Source organism: Etheostoma spectabile, chromosome 11 (assembly GCF_008692095.1).
Source record: "Etheostoma spectabile isolate EspeVRDwgs_2016 chromosome 11, UIUC_Espe_1.0, whole genome shotgun sequence".
NCBI lineage: Eukaryota > Metazoa > Chordata > Actinopteri > Perciformes > Percidae > Etheostoma > Etheostoma spectabile.
The window spans coordinates 2,837,297-2,858,632 of record NC_045743.1 but is presented as its reverse complement, the minus strand read 5'-3'; the positions used below and the strand labels follow the sequence as shown (position 1 = coordinate 2,858,632).

Here is a 21,336-nt window from a genome sequence, read left to right as displayed (position 1 = left end):
TTTGTGCAGTGTTTCATCGTATAGGGCATACATGATAAACACGCTGATATTTGTTGTGAAAGAAAGAAATGCGTTTCTGTTTGATTATGATGTTTAAAAAGCAGCTCCACAACCAGTTAATTTGACTTGCATTTAAAGCATTAACAAGTTGGGTTGGCAGTAGCTCAATCAGTAGTGAGTTGGTTTACTGGTGGTTGGAGAGGTGCCAGTTCACCTCCTGGACACAATGGGGCTCTTGAGCAAGGCACTGAACCCCCAACTGCTTGGGGCACCTTAACATGGGCAGCCCCTCTCACTCTGACATCTCTCCATTTGTGTATAGGTAGGCCTACTGAGCATGTGTGCGTAATTTAGGACTGTGTTTATAATAGTAACAACAGAGTGAAAACATTGTAATTTCCCTTTAGGAAAACAGTAGGCTTTAAATTGTCATTAAGTTGCAGATAAACAACATAAGACAGATAGCACAAAATATCCCATGAAATTAAATAGACAATAAATCATAAATTAGTAAAAAGCATTTAATGTGAAAGTATTCATCTTCATCCCTAAGATAATCTTTTTCATATTTTGTTTCACATCCTGGATCTTTGCTATGGGCGTCCAATGACCTACAAGGTTACATACCATAGCCTATATGCCATAGATAATTTAGTGTAGCGTGATATCATATTTGTCTGTCTGTCTCGCTCCACTCGCGATATTACTAAACTCTCGCGAGTACACAGTAACAACACGGGCAAGAGGGAGATGGAGAGAAATGAGGTCTGAAAAGGACCAAATGACCGTGGGCAAGGAGAAAAGCGTCGTTGAGATACAATTCAGAGACATCCCCAGAGAACAGGAAAACATCCCTTGCAACTTCAAGCCGAAAGAAGAGAAGAAAGAGGTTTTTACTAAGGTGGGTGGCCGAGCGTTAGGGATGTGTCGCATTGTTTACGCGTTGTGGAAAACAGTCATGGTGGAGGCAGACGGGGAGGTGGAATGGTTTCAGCACCGCGGACAGCGACAGGCGGAGGCAGGACTAGATTCCCAATCTGTCAGATAGACCTATAATAGCATGCCACTTTAGAATTCACATTCCCTTTAGACTTTATTTGATGCAAACACCGACTAGTAAATAGTAATACTGTGTCCAATGCAGTGCACATTCTTGTATCGTCTACCCGCTCTCTCTCAACGTTTTACGAGCTGTAATCACGTTTTGCTAAATTCAAATTTTTTCCAGTAGCTAAATACTTTCCAAGGTTTCAGATGAATCTGAGTATTGCTGCAACTAACAGTCATTTTTAGTATTTATTTCTCTGTGTATTTGAGTATTTGTTTAGTTTATTAAATATTGACAGTGCATTTTAAAAGCCTTATGTTGTCTGTGTACATTTGAGTGTTCATTTGGTATTTTGTTTAAGGCCCTAAGAAAATCCCTTAAGTATCAATAAAATGTACTAATCATGTTGTTCCACTAGGTCAGACAGTCATACACACACACTCAGCTTGTCCCAATGCATTGTTAAGTGAAAAATAGTCAAACCTAAGGCTTTCCATCTAAAAAATAGTAATCTTGTACACACCTTTTCCCAAAAATCCGGCCTGACATATTTGGTGTCTTTGGAAACTGAGGATTTGAACAATGTTTGCTTGCATAGCATGAGTTGTTATTTGAAGTCCAGTCTGTCATCAGGGTTATTATGTTTTTAAGCTCCCCTAAGAGACACAGAAGACACTATACAACTGCAACAGGTTATGTAGTAGTCTGTGTGACAAAGCTGTGGTATGCTCCTTTTCTGAGCACGAATTATGAGATATACACAAGAAAAGTGTATCAAACAAATCTCTGATGGATCCATGAAGAGATCGGGTTTTAAGCCCAAGGTTTAGAAGAGCTTTTTCCCGTTATGTCACTGTCTTGTTTTTCTTTAACTTGTGTGTTTTTCTGTAAGATGTGGAATCTGCAACATTACACTTAAGAATACGTCAAAACCTGATCCTGGACCATTGTGACCTATATTCCCAACAAGGTTCTTCCTCCTGAACTAAGAAAAATAACTTATAAAGGATTGATTTTAGGTGGTGATTCGAAGGCTTCCACCTAACCTGTCAAAGGACCAGCTAGAGGAACAGCTCAGTCCACTTCCATCTTATGACTATTTTGAGTTCTTTCCCGCTGATCAAAGGTAATTATGATCACCGTTTTAACCAATCAACAAATAAGCTATGTTGATGCTTATGATGCCAAAGGTTGTTGCTTTCTCCTCTCCATGAGAATTTTTATGATGTTCTCTTTCTCTTCCTCTTCCTCTCCACAGTCTTTCTCCCCATTTGTTCTCCAGAGCATATATCAATTTTAAAAACAATGAAGATATCCTTCTGTTCAGGGACCGATTTGATGGCTACGTCTTCATTGACAACAAGGGTATTTCTCTTTGTCTAAACTCCGTTAGACTTTGGAGGCCATGAAAGCGGACACACAGTGCAACATATTCTGCTATATTAAATGCAAACAAAGATGTGTTTGTTTTACAGCCACAGGCTGAGTTGTATTGACCGAGAGGTGTGTTTAGAGCTTTCGTTGCCATTGTTACCATTTGATTGCTGGTCTGTAAAATGATGAGCTGCCTTTTTATTTTAATATTTACTCAGGCCAAGAATATCCTGCAGTGGTGGAGTTTGCTCCCTTCCAGAAAATCTCAAAGAAGAAGTTAAAAAAAAAAGATGCCAAATCCGGGAGCATTGAAGAAGGTACTCAACCCATAGAATACGACCCTGATATAGAGTCAATGTGTGATTTTAATCTTCCTGCATGGGTATAAGACTTACAGACAATCAATCCTTGAATCTTTGAATATTTAAATATATGTTGCTATATAACTCATCTGGATCTTAAACTCCCTCAGACCCAGAGTATAAGCGGTTCTTGGAGAATTACTCCTGTGATGAAGAGAAGTCCATGGCCAACCCTGAGACTCTGCTAGGAGAGATAGAGGCCAAGACCAGAGAGCTCATAGGTGCAGTACCATAGACATAGCCCAGTGTGGTTACAAACAAAATGATCGAGATTCAGCTATATGAATCAGTATATGAATTCAGAAAAATTACTAAACTTCTGTTTACTTTTTTTTCTGCGTCCATTTTATTTACCTCCTTTGATCGATTTCAGCCAAACGGACAACACCGCTGTTGGAGTACATTAAAAATAAGAAAATTGAGAAACAGGTAAGAAATGAACAATGTTCAAATGAAAAGAAATTCCCACCCCCCCCCCATTTTTTTTTCCCCCAATGTGCTACAATTTACTTCTTTACAGAGAATAAGAGAGGAGAAGAGAGAAGAGAGGAGAAGAAGAGAGATCGAAAAGAAACGGCAAAGGGAGGAGGAGAAGAGAAAGCGACGAGACGAGGAGAGACGCAAACGAAAAGAGGCAGATAAACAGAAGAAATTGTCTGATAAAGACATCAAAATTAAGGTACCTCTTTCATTAAAAATCATTTTTGTACTTTTTTTATTCTTGTTCTTTGGATGTAACATGTAGTTTTCCTGTTTTATCTGCATATCCAGCTCCTGAAGAAAAGTGACAGGGACGATGACATGGACTCAGACCGAATGAAGGACAAAAGTGACATCAGGGAGACAGACAGAGGCAAATGGGAGAAAGCTGGAGGACAAACAAAGTTGAAGGACCCCAAAGAAAAGTAAGGACCGTGGGGGCATTGTGTGAAATGGTCACTATTTGTTAAATGTGTTACCACTTCACATTCAGAATCTTTATTGCCACAATAAGTTTCACCTACATAGAATTTGCCTTGGTGAATGGTGCATGCATACACAAACAAACATTTAACATTAATAAGAAATAAACAATAAATACAGAAATAGATACAAATATACAAAATAGCTCTTTAGCATAAGAAAAAGGAGGCTGCATCAGTTGAGTGAAGAATGTAAAAAGATATACAGTGAGGGCAGATGTATAGTCCAGGATGGTTATCATGCATAGTTTGTGTAAAAACAAGTCACTGGTAACTGTAATAGTGAATAATTGTGAGGCAAGTTGTGGGCGAGTACAGTATATCTTCTGGGAATGTGGCTAGCTTTGTCTTTTGAACAAGCTCAGGGGATCGTTCCCTTTAACCCTCCTGTTGTCCTCGGGCCAAGTCTGACCCCTTTTCAAAGTTTTTTATATCAGAAATTTGGGTTTCTTTCAACCAAAATGTCCAAAAACAACATGGATGGTTCCATGCAATGCTCTTCACAAGTACAATTAAAATATTTAAACTAGAACTGCACGCAGTTTCAACGGGGTCCAAGCCTCCCCGCGCCAGTCGTCCCCAGCGACCCGGGGAGCGCGCCAATCACTACCCCACTGTGAGGACCGCCTCAGGAGCGGGCCTAGACGGTATCCGTCAAATTTTGTAAAATTCGATGAGCGGTTCATGAGAAATACACTTTTTTTGTATTTGTAGCGCCCTCTAGTGGCCAATGTTCGTCAAATGTGTTACAGAGCCTCAGGGGGTCATAGTAAGTAATGTTGTAAAGTTTGGCTTTGATAGCATTTATTTTGGCCGAGATATGGCAAAAGAATGTTTCCATAGTTAGCTACACAAATTTGTTTGCGCGTAATACGCGCAATTTGTATTCTATAAATAATCTTTATGCAAACTTTTTGTCAGGTCGGTCTGGAGATGCTATGTGCCAAGTTTCGTGCTGATCCATTGCACGGTCTCGGAGGAGTTTGAAAAAGTAGGTTTTGGATAAATCGCGATTTTTCACGCATAAAAGTCTAGGCGGAAATGGGCGTGGCCTATATCACGAGATTCAGTAGGATCCAGGGAACGCGTGGATGTACGGTTTTTAAATGTCCGATGTACAGTTTGGGAGTTATAGGGCCAAACGTGTTTTTCTCTGCTATAGCGCCACCTAGTGGTAGAAGTGGGTCAGTTTTTTTTGCTGAGGTCTTTGCGGACTTTCGGACCAGTCCTGAAAATGGCGCGTCGCCACCATGTACGGTTTAGGCTGCAGCACCAGTTTTATGCGGTGAAGAAAAATAAGAATAGTGGAAAAATGGAAAATAATGGAGGAAAATCTTAGCGAAAACAATAGGGTTCCACAGCCCTGCTGTGTGAACCGCGTATCGCCTTGCGATTACTGCGGTGCACGCATCCTCGGGCTTGGACCCCTAAAAACATCAAAATATGTTGACAAGTGACAAAAGCGCCAAAAACATTGAAAAAGCGCCAAAAGGCATTGAAACCCTCAAAAAAACAAAAAAAACATTTTAAAAAGGTGTTAAACAAGGTGATTACAATGTTTTAAAAATCTACCAAAATGTTGTTTAAAAAAAAAAAAAAAAAGGTTGAAAAAAGGTGTTGTTTTTCAGTTTTGCCCCAGGAGGACAACATAAGGGTTGATATGCGATTACTCACCTTCTAAAAAAACAAAAAAGCAAGGGCTGTGGTGCAACAACAACAACATATAAATATTAGCAATTATAATTTACTTTTGCCTGTCATTTGGAACCAAAAGAGATCCATAAGTGTGAGCTCACAACCTGGCAACGCCAATATACTTTTTATTTATTAGAATGAATAGTTGGTGATCTGTAAAGTATTAATATCTTATTTCCCGACCACTAATAAATAATTAAAGGCACAACCTAAATTCCAAACATAGCAGGATTGGAATCTGCCAGCATTAATTCATTATAAAGTCTCTTTTTAACGTACTACCACCAAAAACAACTTCAAAGCCTGACAGAGTTATGTTTTAATATCAACATCTATTGGTAAAATAGATTCACATCTATATTTTATAGCAGGAAAAAGATAAACCTTACTGTAAAGTGGTAACAAGAATTCTGATTGTAACTGTGCCTGTGTAAGAATGTTGTATGTTGTTTCTGCAACCTTCACTCTGACTGCTAGAGGTTTGCCCGAGAGTGAAAAGGAGCGAGAGCAGCACGGCCGCAGACAAAGAGATAAAGATCACCGTGGGAAAGATGAAGAGAGGAAACGACAGCGACACCACTATGAGTTTGACAAGTTTATGCGCCGCAAAGATGAGACCAAATGGGGGAAAGGCTACTGCCAGGACAGAGCCAGGAAAGAGGGGCACCATCATGGCTATTCTTACTGTCCTGACATTGGAGACAAACTAGGAAAGGAGGACAGGCAGGACCTGGGTAACAGGAAGGAACGCCTCCGAAACAAGGTGAGCGAGAAGGTGAGCATGAGATGGGGGGGAAGGTGATTACTAATTGCTTCATTTCTCATGATGTAGACTTGTAACTGTGTTTCACATGTTGGTTGTTACATGTGTATTTATTTATTTTAAACACGATAATAATCAGCTCAGAGAAATCTTGACGTTTACTTTCAGTGTATTTATGTGTAAGACGGTCTCTTTCAGGACACCCAGTGAATTGAGCCGCGTATGGAAGGCCTTAAAGCCAGCAAAGAGAAAGCACTTAATTTGACTTAAGTACCGTATGTAGATGAATGACTGAGTATGTATATGTTAATATTTATATTCAAAATGTGTGCTTATTGTTTTACCGGTTTTTAATGCTTATGATCTTTAACTGTTTTTACTTGTGTTTTATCTGTTTAACTGATTTTGTGTAAAGCACTTTGAATTGCCCTGTTGCTGAAATGTGCTATACAGATAAAGCTGCCTTGCCTTGCCTTGCCTTGCCTTGCCTTATTGTCTCTCCCATGTCTCTGCTCTCTTGTCTCCCTCCAGGACCGTCCAGCCATGCAGCTCTATCAGCCAGGCGCACGCAACAGGAAGCGCATGAGCTCAGCAGGCAAAGGCTACGACTGCATCCCCTCACCTGAATCTGGGACAGAGCACGGCTATGAGGCTGTCGCTCTGGCGACGGGGCTGGAGAAGGGGTTTGAGAAAAGTAAAGACGAACAGTGAGCAGTCTAGATGTTTATCGAAAAAAACAAATAAATGATTCAGCTCACATTGATGGTTCAAATTCATCATTGAGCTTTTAAAAAAAGAAAGAGAACAGTCTTTTAGTCATTTTCATCTGTACTGGATGGAACACATCTCAGAGCCGTGAATGTTGGATAAGGGTTTTGTTTTGCTGGAGCGTGAACATTACAAGTACACACTAAATATGTTACTTATATGTCTCACTGTTTAATACTCAAAGAATCCTTGAACGAACCGTGTGAGACTAAGAACAGGGGCAAAAAATAATAGTACTTTTATGACAGCACAATAGTCAGCGTCAGACGGTGTAGTGTCATTCCTTTTGGTCATCGTGTTTTCGAAGTTACCCCGTGGTATCCTCCTACAATGTTCTGGCGAAACCATGACCTCATCCTCTGCAACCGTTCTTGTTAATAAGCCTTTGTAGACTCTGCTGAACCTGTATGTTTTTAATAATCAAATAAATACAAATATAATAAAATATAATATGAGTAGAACTTACAAACAATGGATGTGGAAAATGTCCCAAGGAAATCCTGCGTGTATTTTTGTGTGTAAAGGTGAGCGAATGAGGGGATAGGAGTTATTATTGATAAAGAAAGGACAAGGTTTTACCGCTTTTCGTAGTTTCTATGCATCTTGTTACATGTGGTCCATCTTGTTCTAAGGTGTGATCCAACAGAGACAATAATTTATTTGTGAGCAAAGCTTTGTACATGATCACCCAGGAGCCAAGAAGAACACGTTCTCTACATTTCTGTAAAGCATTTCCTAGAAAGAAGATGTACAGTTGCAAAGCATGACACCGATTAATAAAAACAATTCATTTTCTATGCTGTGTGCATGGTTTTCTATTAATTCTGTCAAGTAAATCTAAATGAAAAAGCCACAAATGTCGTAGTAATATAAGTATTATGTCTTTTTAACAAGCCTTATATTATTTTTTTCACACAATCTAACATTTTGTCTGTATTTATCATACCTCTTGTATCATTATGTTTTTTTCTTTAAGTTGTGAGAAAATAAAGCTCCTGTACTGTTACAAGAGACTAAATCAGTGTTTCCGTCATTGTGGTAGCTCTGACAGTTTGGGTGAGGCAGCACTGGTCATTAGCACTGCCTATAGCAAACATTTACACATGGCAGAAATGAGTCAATTATAGTTAGCAAAGTGTAAAAACACGAATACACAGCGGTAACTTAGCATTAGTGGGTGTAGACGTGCTGAGGTGTCTCATGAGTGAAACTGTAGGCAGTTCATCCAAAAGTATGAATCAATCTCAACCTGTTTTTCCTCTTTAAATGTTAAGTACACAGTGACACCATGTTGTATTGTTGTAATTGATGCGGTTTTTTTTTTTTTTACTTGTTGTGGATGATCTCAATATTTTGTACACAATGTTCTTCTGTTTTGCATTAATCAAAAAAAATCTCTCTGAGAGTGACTGTGGCATGTTACCCAGATAAAGCAGAACTGTCATCAACGGAAAGCCAGCAGCATAACACATCCCATATATTTATATATATATACATATATATATATATATATATATATATATATATATATACTGTACATAATATTTAGTGTAGTCCTATTCTTTGTGATCCAACTTAATGTCAACCAGCACACAGATGTTTATCTTTAGCATTTGCATACATGTGACGCAGGTATGATTTTGTGGTTCTCTCTGGTTTTGCTTCCCATTTCTATCACGGCAGTTATAGGACTGATATTGACTAACAGTGAAAGTGACGCACCCACAATTTTAAACAGTACAGATATGTAACAATTACTTTCTCATTCAGGTCTTTCCACATGAACAAGTATAGTTTTAAATATTGTAGAGCTCACTCATGCACCACAAGGTGAGTAATAAGCCCATCATGCGGTTGTTATATGTGGGTAAATAGGTACGTTCTCAGTGCTGTTTGCTTGCGGAGATTTAAGACATGTCATTTCCAAGTCTGATTCTGCTTAGTGGCAGCCATTGAAGTTGGCAGCGTGAAGATTGTCACCTGATCCATTTCCTCTGTAACTGTAACACAAATCTCATTTCCTCAGCTGTCACAACATCTGTACCTTTGTCTCCAACCGACACTCATATGCCTGTACGCCAACCTGCCTGTTGTCTTGTCTGCCTCCACGTTCATAGGTGAGTGTGAGTGACTTTTCCTGAGCTTTAAAGTTATAACCTTATAAGCATTTATACATTTTAAATATTGACTTGAAATTAGCCTAAACATGCTTCATGTGTCAGTTGCTTAATACTTGCTACGATGTGTACTTTTAAGTTTAAACCAAAAGCACTTTTCTCAAAATGTGTTTTTTTTTTAATTGAATGTGCTTAGTAACTTAATATCAAATGGTGAAAGAAAAGGTCAAAGATTGTTACTGTGTTTGTTTTAGACAACATGTTTATTTTGCTTTTTAAAACATAAAGACAAACAAACACAGTGGCCATAAGAACTAAACATCTGACTTTGATCCAAGGTACACCATTAGTATGGTATACATACAATATGTGACATAACCGAAGAGAAAACTGCTTATTGAGACTGTAAAAGTAAAAATGTCATAAATAAACACAAGTTTAAGACATTCTTGGTTCAATTACATACAACAAATAACTTTCCAGGCAGAAAGAAGGGAAAAGGAATAGATTAATAAATTTTGATTTATTTACCAAGTGTATTTATGATTTTAAAGGGGAAAAAAACATTTTAATCTAAAGTCTCAGTTCGCTGATTGTTATTATTGCAAAACAATATGTTATTAAGATATGAACGATGTATCCTAACTGCATACTTATTATCATCCTGATCATTGTTGTAGTAATAGGTTCTTTCCATTGCATTTCAGTAACGTGGTCTCAGTGGTGTGTGGTAATTCCCCATTGCCACAACCATGTGCAACACGTCTTGAATAAAGTATTTTTATTGCTGTTCGTGTTCACTATCTCATAGCACAAAAATAACATTCTGTTATGTCTCACCTCCCATGTGAAGCCGTTTAGGTTATTTGACAATCATAAGCATGCCTAAACATTTTTTAGATGTCTATTGTACACGAGCTACCCACAGCGACAGTTGACAGTCTTCACCACAAATCTAGTAGTCCTTTTCCTGTGTGAAAAACTCCACCCAACACATGTGCTACTCGCACGCAAGCAACAACAGGAGTAATGAAGTCCTGATATGAATGCTTCAGGTGTCTGTTTCACACCTTTTAGATCAATCAGTTTTGCACAGCAAACAGAAGAACAACATCCATCAGTAGCACGCACTTCTGCTGTCTGATGTTGTACTTTCAAATCTTACAAAACAATTGTATGATATAAAGTAAAACGTTGCAGAATTGATTTATTGATTCAGTTTTTTTTTGTAAGAAAACAAAACATTCTACCACAAGACTCACAAGTCTTTGTTAAACCCCAAAACATAGGTGATGAGAAGCCATCCACCCCCAGTCACGATGGGGAATTCCAGCAAGCTCGACAACGCCACCCTGTCCCTGTTCATGAATGTAAATGCCAGCATTGCCATCTCTGTCATCTACGTGATCGTCACTGCGATTAACCTGGTAGGAAATGGCCTTTCCATGTGGATCCTCATCTTTCGTACCTCCCCCAAGACTCCCTCCATCATCTTCATGATTAATCTCACTCTCACCGACTTGGCCCTTGGCACTGCCCTGCCCTTTCAGATCGCCTACCAGTTGCAAGGATACCACTGGAAGTTGGGAGCCAACATGTGCAGGTATTCTTCATAATTGCGGGCAACGTTAAAGTATTGATAGGATGTCTTCAACATAAATTTGGGAGAATTTTTTCAACTTGTTTAAATTGTGTTTGTCAAGCCAAACATTATTTTCACAGCTCAGTGTACATCCACCGTCCACCAGTTGGACTTGCTTGACATTTTGGAAAATAAAGTTAAATGAGAAGATGGATACATACCACTCTTTCCACATTGCTCTCTTCCATTTTCTTATCATTTTATTGCCAAGTGCTTGAGTTTGCATATAGAATACATTTGCAGAAATTGGTCAATTAATTCTCACCCACCAACAATTTGTCATCTCCATGGCAACATCAGGGTCACCAAGAAGTTAACATTAGGTCAATAAGCTCTGACTGCTTATTTTTTCTTTTTCATTTAGCAACTTTGATCATTTCCCTGTCATTCAGTCTGCTATTACAATTTCAGCTATCATTGAGGGACACAGAGGACAGGAAACAATAAATAATTTATAGAATTTCTCAAAACCAAACAACAATAAATTCCATAGATTAAGTAATTTCCTGTTTCTTGGTAGTTAAATAAAAAAAAAGATAGAAATAGGTAAACTCTTTATAACCCATTTCTGTGTCAACATCTTGTTTTAATCTCTACAGAATCAAAAGTGACAACAAAGTCACGTTAATAAGTTATGGTTTAACAAAACAAAAGTTTATGGGCCAACCTTTTCTTGGTTAGGTGATTTCTCCTGTCTCCCTTGGTTACCTTCGGACAGAGCCAGGCTAGCTTTTCCCTAGTGCTTCCAGTCTTTAAGCTAAGCTGAGATACCTGGCTGCTGGTTGTAGCTCAATGTTGAACAGTGGTTTTGATCTTCTCATCTTTTATTTTTATTTTAACCTGTGAATAAATGAAACACTCTTCTTGTCTATATGTCCACCCACAGGGTCATGACCATTGTCTTCTACACAAATATGTACTGTTCCGTCCTAACTATGATGGCCATTGGAATTGACCGCTACCTGGGCATTGTCTGGCCAATGTGGTTCAGGCAGATCAGGAAGAGAAAGTCGAATGCGGTCATCAGCTGCATCCTCATGTGGGGTTTAGTCCTGAGCGTTCTGTACCCGCTGATGACCACAGACCTGACCTTTAACATTCCTGAACTCGGGATTACCACATGCTTTGACGTGCTAAAGAAAGACATGCTCCCGAACTTGACTGCCTGGGCGGCCTTTCTCTTCAGCATGGTGTTTGTCCTCTTCCTCTTCCCTTTCTGTGTCACAACATTTTGCTACATCAGTGTCATACACAAACTGGCCAGAGATTCCAAGACAGCCCAGAAAAAGAGAGCGATACGTCTGGCCTTCATTGTTCTCCTGGTCTTCACCGTGTGCTTTGCTCCAAACAACATCCTTCTGTTGACTCACTCTGTGCTGAGACTCTTCTATAAGCAGTCAATGTACATGTCCTACAAACTGTCTCTCTGTTTCAGCTGCCTGAATAGCTGCCTCGATCCGTTCATTTACTACTTTGCTTCCAAGGATTTCAGACACAAGCTGCGACAGATAATTAATCTGCATACTCTGAGTAGTGGGGACTCAATGAAGATGGAACATAGAGAGAGTTTGTACTCGGCAACTTGCGCTTTCGAAAGTCAGGAGAGAGAACACAGCAAGCTGTCTTTGATGCCACAGAACACGACAGCATAGAGACACAGAACGAGAAAAAGAGAATAAAGACTGAGGGAGTTGTGATAAAGGAAGTGAGAGAGATAGCAAGTGTGGGTTGCCCTGAGTGTGTCAAACTCTTACATCTAACTATTTCAAAATCATTTTACGTCAGCCTTTTTAGGATTACAAAGGAACTAAAGAACATGGTCAGCAGCTGAGCCTTTTTGATAACTTTATTTTTTATTCTTGCAATACCTTACACACTGTAGGTTGTTTTTTTTCTAAATGAAAAAAAAAACATTTAATGTTTTTTGTATGTGTATTTTTATATCTGACACAAGCATCATTATAGTTTTGACAATATATGTAGCATGCACAAATGCAAACAAAATGTGAATGCAACATTTGTGTTGTACAGTATAAGCTTTCTCTGACTGAATATTTTAACGTTTTTAACATTGACTCTGTACATCTCTGTAAATGTCTGTATCCTGTGTTTTACTGTATCGATCTATAGATCTATTCACCTTTTTAACTTGTTTCAAGATCCTCATTTTCACTGTTTTTCTTCATCTATGAAATAAATGTATTATTATTATTATTATTATTGTTATTATTATTATTATTATTATATAATTAGAGATAGTAGTAGAAGTAGCCTATTGCATATGATACTACGATAGATGGCATGGATGTACAGCATGCGATTGCATGCTACTCTGCTAACAGTGTGCAAATGGTGGTTCCGCCCTCGTTATGAAACGTCATCACGTATGTGCAGTCACGTGGGTCGTCGTTCTCAGACAAACAGTCTATAGTCGTACCTTTAACTGTCAATGGTCGTACCCGGTCCATAGACAGTTAAGACCCGGTCGTAGCAAGAAGCTAGCTAGCTTCAGTTTCCCTAACTGCAGTACTTAGGTAAGCGATGCTGTTTGGTACTGCATATCTACTGTAACGTCAATGTAACGGTCTCAGACCACCAAACGTGTTTCTTTTGACTGTTCTTTCAAGCGTGTCACTTTTTTGTGTGTGAGCTCGCTAACCAAACGTTACAGTAAGTTAACGTATTACTAGCTTCTAACGTTTGCTAACCCTAGCTAACATCAAGTTTACATAGTTAGGATAGCAGAGTTGGGAACTAGCATAACGTTAATTAGCTAGCTATGTCGCATGTCATAACGTTATTGTTTGGTGCTTGAAACACATGAAGTATCTAACGTTACGTAATTAACTTGGGCTACTTTCTGGCGAGCCAAATATTGTTTGTACAGGAACGTGACACAGTAAGCACATTGCCGTTAGACATTGTTTGGAAAAGTTGTAACTTTATTCAAATGGGTACCTGTATGCATTATAATTACGGTGAGTGGAAATGCATTTACATGACCTTACAGCAGTTCATTGTCTTTCGTCGAATGCATTATTCTGTGATATGTATGAGGCACATTGGCTTTGACCTGCCATTGCTTTTATTATAGATTAACCTTTGGTGAGTAGACCATAACAACCCAATGCCCATTACAATATCACAGAGCACAGTCATGCGCTTGTTTTGTTCAAACTCTAAAATATACAATTAAAAAAAATAATTAAATCAGAGAAAAGCAGCAAATCTGCACAGTTGAAAAACTGGGACCACTGAATGTTTGGCATTTTTTTTCTTGATGAATTAAATTATTAATGGTCAAAATGGATGTTATGTTGATTGACTTATCAACAAATCACCTAATCATTTCAGCACTGTGCTTGGTGTTGGTGCATAACTGTACAGCTGCAGTCATCTGACTCGTTATTGCTGAGTCTTTTACATAAACTAGGCTACATCTGTAATGTTTAACTCTGTATACCTTTATGGGCAGTTAGAGAAGGCCACCATGGTGCTGAATCCTGTCATTTCCAAGCTCAGTGGTAAACTGGTTGTGCTGGCAAGTGCTTCTCCTAGGAGACTGGAGATTCTCAGCAATGCGGTATGTTTCCCTCTGCTTAGACTCACATGAATTATATATAGATCACGACAACTGCTCATTTTGTTTAGTTGTGAACACATAAAATTGTGCATATTGAGGTCAGCTGGGACAAGGTTTCTCTTTTGTGGGCCATGACTCTGCTTTTAAGTCCCCAAAAATCTGGACTGGACATTTGAATCATTAAATAAAAAGAACTACTTAAACCAAAGTTACAGATTTCTATATAAAAAAAATTCATAACAAATCAAACACATTTAGTTATATCTGTCTAATGAACATAATGACAATGAGTATTTTATTATTTATAATTTATATATAACTAGATCGATATGGAGCAATATTACCTTATCGCAGATATATACTTGTATTGATGTATATGTTAATCAAAATTAACAAGCAATTGATGAACAGAATATGTGTGCAGGGGTTATTTAGAAACAGTGTTGCTATTGAATATGTTTTTCACCAGAAAACACTTCCACTCAGTATATATCCTAGTTACAGTTATTTTTATGTAAAAATAAAAATAAATGTTCATTTGGCTTGTTAAATATAGTGTTGATTGGACTAAACTTTTAAGGCTCATTTCTAAATTTTATATAATCTATATATAGATATACTTTTTATCTATTCTTTATCTTTTTTTCTATATTTTAGGGCTTACGATTTGAGGTGGTACCATCCTGGTTCAAAGAAACTCTTAACAAGAGACTTTTCAAAGCACCTCATGAGTATGCTGTTGAGACAGCCAAACAAAAGGCCCTGGAGGTGGCTAGGAGGATGCCCTTTGTGAGTTAAGCTCCTTTTTGTATGATAGTATACAGTATATTATCGTGTTGAATGACTATTTGATAACATATTCTGTATTCATTTGCTTTAGAAACACCTGAAGACTCCAGATATAGTAATCGGAGCAGACACTATTGTGGTAAAAGGAAGAAAGCTTAACAGGATACTATCTGTTCATTCTCTGCAATATATGCATGCATTCTGAATGGTATTCCTATTATTAGTCAAATGTATTTCATTTCAACAGACTGTGAATGGCCTGATCCTGGAGAAGCCAGTGGACAAAGAGGACGCTTACAGGATGCTGTCAAGGTGAGTGTCACTTACATTGTTTCTGGGTTAACATTAGAAACGGGCATGATCTGGTTCACAGTTTATCTCTTCTTTATTTTTCTCTTCCAGCTTGAGTGGTAAAGAGCACAGTGTCATCACTGGTGTAGCTATTGTCTTCTGCCATGTGAAAGAAAGTAAGTCCCATCTGAATAATGGCGAGACTTACAGGTTGTTTTCTGTAGACCATTGGATAAAACAAACTTTTTAGAACAGGTACTTTTTATCTTCTAAATCTTAAATGTCCAACAAGAATGTCTGTGAGGAAAAAAACTATACAGTAATGTACTGTTGGTTTTTCATTCCAGTTTCCTAAATATGCAGTATAAGTAAGGGCTTAGTGTAGTATAAACATTTCTTTTTAACCCCCCCAAGACGAAGAAGTGGATTACCAGTTGATTGACTTCTACGAAGAAACAAAAGTGAAGTTTGCCGATCTCTCAGATAACATGCTGTGGGAGTACATCAACAGCGGTGAACCCATGTAAGTCTGAACTTTCACATATGTAATATGTAATAGCTATTGATCTTTCTTAGTGTAGTAACCTAAACACACATTTGTTCAATCAGGGTCATTTAGTAGATATGAGCTTCATGAACCTGTTGCTTTTTGGACTTTGATACCTGAGTTTTCTTCAAAATGTGTTTGCTTTGTCCTATTTGACAGTGAATGTGTCAACAAAAAAATATTTGAAGAAGAAGTGGCATATGTGTGCTTGTGCAAATGTTTATTGCCAGGGACAAGGCCGGAGGCTATGGAATTCAGGCTCTCGGTGGGATGCTGGTGGAGTATGTCCATGGAGACTTCCTCAATGTTGTGGGTTTCCCCCTGAACCACTTCTGCAAACAGTTGGACTTTATTTACAACCGCTGTACTTCCTCCACGGGCCAAGAAAGTGTGTCTGTCCAGCTGAGCCACAACGGCTCTCACACTACCTCAATACTCACTCAGCCCCCACTCGACCTGCCAGCTCAGTCCAGCCACATTCCCAGCTCTTCAGCCAAACACAGCCCCTCATCCAGCCCCACACAGAACAGCCCACCAGCCAATTATACACACCACACCCAGAACAGCTCTTCAGCCGATCCTGTCCATGAGGTGAGTTTTCCTCACCCTGTTCGCACAACCTGTTAGCTTTTTTCATTATGTATATTTAACATTGCCCATTCTATAGGGGAAAAGAAGAAGCAGTGAAAGTGAAGTGGACAAGAGTTCCTGGATGTTGGTCAACAGCCTGTCTAAACATACAGATGATAGAGAGGCTGAGTTCATACATAATACAACATTACCAATGACTGCCAGCAGAGGGCAGGTGATTGAGCACAATGTGACAGAGCATGAGGACAGTGAACCAAAAAAAGACGACTTGCATCGAATCATTCATCTGATGGATGGATTCAAAGCCTCAAAGGTAATTAGAGATAAACTGTGTATTCCTATATTGTTTAGCTTTTTTCCATAGTGAAATATTTCAATGTTGTAGTTAACTTTTAGAGGATGTAATGTGGCATTTAGCTCCACTTAGGGTGTTTTCACACCAACAGCCTTCAGTTTGGTTGAATCGAACTAGAGTTTGTTTTCCCCACTGGTGCGGTTTGTTTGGGCACGCATTCAGTCAAATTCAGGAGCGGTTTGTTTGTTTTGAGAACATGATCTGTACTCAAACTGCACCAACCATACATACTCCACCAGTCTGAGCTAATGTCTCCTGTAGTCAGGTGTGTTTAGCAAACTGTAGCAGTTTGCAGTGTTTCTATCATAGAAATAGACTGCGGTCAAGCTTGCTGTCCGTCAGTCGTATCTTCATGATCACTAGAACACAGGACCTTCTTCATGTATTTACTTTCTTGCTCCCGACATATCCGACCAATAAGAGGGCTGGATGTCCTTGCCTGATTTGTAATGACTCAATTTGGTACACTTAGATTTTTCCAGGTGTCAAACCAAACCAAACCAAACAAACCAAGGGCAAATCACTTAAGTTTACTAACTAACTGATTTAGACCAAAGCAAACAAACTACAGGTGTGAAAACACCCTTAAAGGAATAGTCTAATATTTTGAGGAAATACACTAATGTGCTTTCTAAAGATTGGGAGCACAGGAAATAAATCTGTCCTATAAATCACTTTGACCAGCACCTCTAAAGGTCACGTATCAACACATTTTTTAAATCTGAAAAAAAAAAAGTGAAAAAGGAACGGGTAGTCTAATATTACGTATCACATTCATACAAATAAAGTTTCACTTTGCTTCTGAATCCATTCTGCCTTTCCCAAAATGTTCCAGGCACTATTTACCGCATCCAAGATGTGTGTGTTTGACCTTCTACAAAGCAGGCCAGGGCTGGATGCAGCACAGGTGGCTCAGGAGATCAAAGCCTCTGTGAAGGGCACTGAATGCCTGCTAGAAGCCTGTGTGTCTCTGGGACTGTTGAAGAGCAAACCAAGAGGTTAGTCAGGACTCATCTGTGCTTATCATAATGACACCTTAAAGAGATAGCATTAGTACTTAACTTGAAATGAACCTCTCACATCTTTCATGGTGTCTCTACTCCCAGCATGCCAGAAGCCAGTGTACAAGAACACACATCTGTCGTCACGTTTTTTGCTGTCAGACGCTCCTTTTTCGATGCGGGGCTACATCCAGCATTGTGACGACACAGTATGGCCTCTTTTCTCCCACCTTGAGAGTGCTGTGCGGGAGGGAGCCAACCAGCGCGAAAAGGCTTTTGGGAAGACATCCAAAGAAATGTTTCAGGTGATTATCTCCAAGTTCAGCCTAGGATGGATACAATGTGGCGAAAAAAACATTTGAAAGCATTTTACAACTGCTTTTTTCTATTTTGTTCTTCCTATTTCATTTGTTTTTAATTAAAGGATACTTTCTACAACAGTCGAGAAGCCAAACTGAGATTCATGAATGCCATGCACAGCATTGCTAAAGTTACAGGACGAGCTGTAGCAACAGCCTTTGACCTCTCCCGTTTTAAAACTGCCTGTGATCTTGGAGGTAAAGAGAGAACGTAAAGGTTTAGAAGTGTGTCGTTAAATAATAAACCTTTTTTTTTTTTTTTAATATACATGTCCTTTTTTTGTTATGTTTCTCCTAGGATGCACGGGTGCAATGGCCTACGAGTTTACTAAAGCCCATCCTGGGTTGTCTGTGACAGTTTTTGACTTGCCAGCAGTTGTTGAGATGAGTGAACATTTCCATCCTCTGCACACAGACAACAGTGTGTCGTTTGTAGCAGGTCAGTTTGTGTATCTGCATCAATACACAATGGCAAAAAGATAGTTACCTTTGTTATGCTGTTGTTATTCTGTGGGTCTAAGATATTAGAGTAACCTCTCACTCTGTGACGTTTTCTGTTGTTGTTCCGTCTCTGTATGAACAGGAGACTTCTTCAAAGATGAGTTGCCCAAAGCAGACTTGTACATCCTGGCGAGAATTCTCCATGACTGGTCTGATGACAAAGTGTGCATTCTTCTGAGTAAAATTGCAAATGTGTGCACTGCAGGTAAAAAACAGTTTCTTACTACATATTTTGGCTAAATAATTATTTGGAACATAAATTATTAAATTACCAAATATGTATTATTAACATATGCATGCTTAGTATAACATCCTTAGTCACGTGCCAGTGAAACTCAAAATACCAACCTGATTTATTGTATCACTCGTATCCTCCTTGATCTTTATTATTTGCATAACGCGAAGGAATGCAAGGGGATAAGGGATTACAAAACCACCACCATTGTTCACTAAAGTTGTATATCTGTATACACATCATGCACTTGCACCATGCTGCCAGGCTGTGGACTCCTGCTGAGTGAGATCTTCTTGGATGAAGACAGAAGGGGCCCGAGTCGTGGGCTGCTCCAGGCCCTCAGCATGAGTGAGGGGAAACAGAGCAGCGCGACAGAGTACAGCCTGCTTTTGAAGAGCCATGGTTTTGTAACAGCACATGTCAGACATACAGACAACCTCCTGGATGCTATGCTCTGCATCAAAGTGTGACAGACAACACCCTCTACAACACTTATGATGCACTGTAGGTAACATTTGCCAAAATCAGGGACTAAGGTCAGGAATGTTTTTATGATAAAGAGTTAGTCTGTAAAGCAGATTCTGTTATCCAATCCAGTAAGATTAGAGGGGGAAAAATGCAAACCGTGTATTGTTTTGTTTGTCTTAATTGGGCATTTTTATATTTTTCCTGAACACTAAGGTCTTGAGCAATCTCTTCTGTTTTGCCTTAGGATGTGCAGTGCTCATAGCTGAGACCATGTTGGACGGACAGACACCCTACTCTGCTCTGCAGTCTCTGAACATGCTTGCCCAGACTGAGGGTTTGGAGAGGACAGAGAGCCAGTATGCAGACTTGCTGAGCAAATATGGATTTGGGGACATGCGTGTGGGTTACACTATGAACTTCCTTGATACTTGTATTGCTGTTAAAATGTAGCATCTGCATTACACACGCACACAAATCCTCATGTATTTCATTCATTTGATTATGACAGATAGTCGTTGAGAGCCTTTGCTTCAGTAAAAGAAATAATACAATAGATAATGCCAAATTAAAAGTGGATAAGTATTATTGGGAAAATGTAATTTAGCACAGTAAAAGGTTAAAGGTTCTTTATTATTATTATTATTAGTGTTTGGTAACAAAAATCTTTTCTTTTTTTTTCAAACGCACAAGTAAAAGCAAACTCTGAATCTGAGACAAAATGGTACAAAAGAAAATATAAAAAAATACAATATAAATCAAGTTATACAATAATATCATTTGGATTATCATTTTTAATTTAAATTTACTCATAAAGTAGGAAGGACTTATTTACATAACATTTGGATTATTAGTATTACTGATTAAAGTAAGGGTGGAGCTAATTTGAATGATTTTATATACTGTGGGGTATAGTTAACTTGTCATGTCTATTATTTTGTATTCTATGTTGGTGTTGACACTTTGGCAATGATACAGTTAATCATCAAACGTGTGATCAGGGCCTTACTGGAAAACAAATAGAGGAAGTATAGCTTTCCTAAATAATAAAAAAAAAAAGTAAAAACTTTCTGCGATTGGTGTGAAGCTTCCTCATTCCAATAACGCTCAGCTGGATGACAGCTGTGGCTGGAGAGTTCATCCTGCCTCTTAAACACTCTGAAGTGTCATGTTATGATGATACAGTCTGGATGCAATGGGAGGAAAATGATTAACGAAGAAAGGACTAAATCAAAGCAGTGTTGCCGCTTAAGTATGTCATTTTTGTACACTTTGATTTTGTGTCTCCCCAGCGACATGACTTCACGTTGACTTCAGCTTTATAGGAGGAGGCTGTACTCTGAGGCATGGGTGGAGCCTTTGTCCTGGTCTTGTTTGCACTATTTAAACAAAGCCTACATTATTGCCACATTTGGTCTCTTTGACCAAAATTGCTCTTTTTTTTTTTTTTTTTGCAAAAAATTATCAAACTCTGACTGCTTATCCTCTGACGTTAATCTAACCCAAATTAGAGCTGCAGAAAAAAATACCTTGCTTGTCACTGTTATACTTACAGTAGATGCAGCTAAGTGATGCTCTGGAAATGTAACCCAAATATATTTATTTTGCAGTTGAAAGAATTGCACAGTGCCTTAGTTACTTGCTATGTCAGTAAACCTCAAGATGGCACCACTTCCTGCAGATCTTTCCTGCAAACTTGGAGAGACACAGAGTTCACTGTTTTATTAAACCTTGTAATTGTTTCCAGGGGGCGTGTGCTATAAAGATCATTTGCACATTAAGTGACAGCAAATTTAATAGGAAATTAATTTTCACTTTATACGTATGGTTGGGTAGGATAGTCACTTAATGCATAGAAGCGTATGATACTGCCCCATAATTCCTTACA

General features: G+C 38.7%; 3 protein-coding genes across 7 annotated transcripts; all 3 read left to right on the top strand.

Annotated features, from left to right (window-relative positions):
• The first annotated feature begins 688 nt into the window (after positions 1-688).
• On the top strand, positions 689-7,982 carry upf3a (UPF3A regulator of nonsense mediated mRNA decay). 2 transcript variants are annotated; one of them, XM_032528869.1, is made up of 10 exons: positions 689-901; positions 2,068-2,174; positions 2,307-2,413; positions 2,641-2,739; positions 2,895-3,005; positions 3,158-3,213; positions 3,305-3,463; positions 3,556-3,689; positions 5,919-6,204; positions 6,736-7,982. In XM_032528869.1, the coding sequence occupies exons 1-10, from the start codon at positions 761-763 to the stop codon at positions 6,913-6,915; spliced, it is 1,380 nt and encodes a 459-aa protein (XP_032384760.1). In that variant the 5' UTR covers positions 689-760; the 3' UTR covers positions 6,916-7,982. The 2 variants fall into 2 exon arrangements, with proteins under 2 accessions (XP_032384760.1, XP_032384759.1); XM_032528868.1 differs by having other exon boundaries at positions 5,919-6,216.
• A 944-nt stretch (positions 7,983-8,926) lies between these two features.
• On the top strand, positions 8,927-12,942 carry p2ry8 (P2Y receptor family member 8). The gene is made up of 3 exons (XM_032528870.1): positions 8,927-9,089; positions 10,379-10,692; positions 11,618-12,942. Exons 2-3 carry the CDS (start codon positions 10,382-10,384, stop codon positions 12,381-12,383), a joined length of 1,077 nt encoding a protein of 358 aa, XP_032384761.1. The 5' UTR covers positions 8,927-9,089; positions 10,379-10,381; the 3' UTR covers positions 12,384-12,942.
• A 175-nt stretch (positions 12,943-13,117) lies between these two features.
• Positions 13,118-20,072, top strand: asmtl (acetylserotonin O-methyltransferase-like). Of its 4 annotated transcripts, none has more exons than XM_032529943.1 (16): positions 13,118-13,265; positions 14,207-14,314; positions 14,972-15,103; positions 15,195-15,242; positions 15,351-15,415; positions 15,506-15,570; positions 15,809-15,917; positions 16,172-16,532; positions 16,609-16,845; positions 17,723-17,885; positions 17,994-18,193; positions 18,313-18,445; positions 18,546-18,686; positions 18,831-18,953; positions 19,248-19,487; positions 19,696-20,072. In XM_032529943.1, exons 2-15 carry the CDS (start codon positions 14,222-14,224, stop codon positions 19,451-19,453), a joined length of 2,076 nt encoding a protein of 691 aa, XP_032385834.1. In that variant the 5' UTR covers positions 13,118-13,265; positions 14,207-14,221; the 3' UTR covers positions 19,454-19,487; positions 19,696-20,072. The 4 variants fall into 4 exon arrangements, with proteins under 4 accessions (XP_032385834.1, XP_032385836.1, XP_032385837.1 ...); XM_032529945.1 differs by having other exon boundaries at positions 19,248-19,491; XM_032529944.1 differs by having other exon boundaries at positions 13,162-13,401.
• The last annotated feature ends 1,264 nt before the right edge of the window (positions 20,073-21,336 follow it).

Excerpts from the sequence above, each read along its gene's own strand:
- upf3a (XM_032528868.1), top strand. The coding sequence starts at position 761 with ATGAGGTCTGAAAAGGACCAAATGACCGTGGGCAAGGAGAAAAGCGTC. Across the intron at positions 2,414-2,640 it reads CGTCTTCATTGACAACAAGG|GCCAAGAATATCCTGCAGTG; the intron begins GTATTTCTCTTT and ends ATATTTACTCAG. Across the intron at positions 3,464-3,555 it reads ATAAAGACATCAAAATTAAG|CTCCTGAAGAAAAGTGACAG; the intron begins GTACCTCTTTCA and ends CTGCATATCCAG.
- asmtl (XM_032529946.1), top strand. The coding sequence starts at position 14,222 with ATGGTGCTGAATCCTGTCATTTCCAAGCTCAGTGGTAAACTGGTTGTG. Across the intron at positions 15,918-16,171 it reads ATCAACAGCGGTGAACCCAT|GGACAAGGCCGGAGGCTATG; the intron begins GTAAGTCTGAAC and ends GTTTATTGCCAG. Across the intron at positions 17,886-17,993 it reads GTTGAAGAGCAAACCAAGAG|CATGCCAGAAGCCAGTGTAC; the intron begins GTTAGTCAGGAC and ends CTCTACTCCCAG.
- p2ry8 (XM_032528870.1), top strand. The coding sequence starts at position 10,382 with ATGAGAAGCCATCCACCCCCAGTCACGATGGGGAATTCCAGCAAGCTC. Across the intron at positions 10,693-11,617 it reads TTGGGAGCCAACATGTGCAG|GGTCATGACCATTGTCTTCT; the intron begins GTATTCTTCATA and ends GTCCACCCACAG.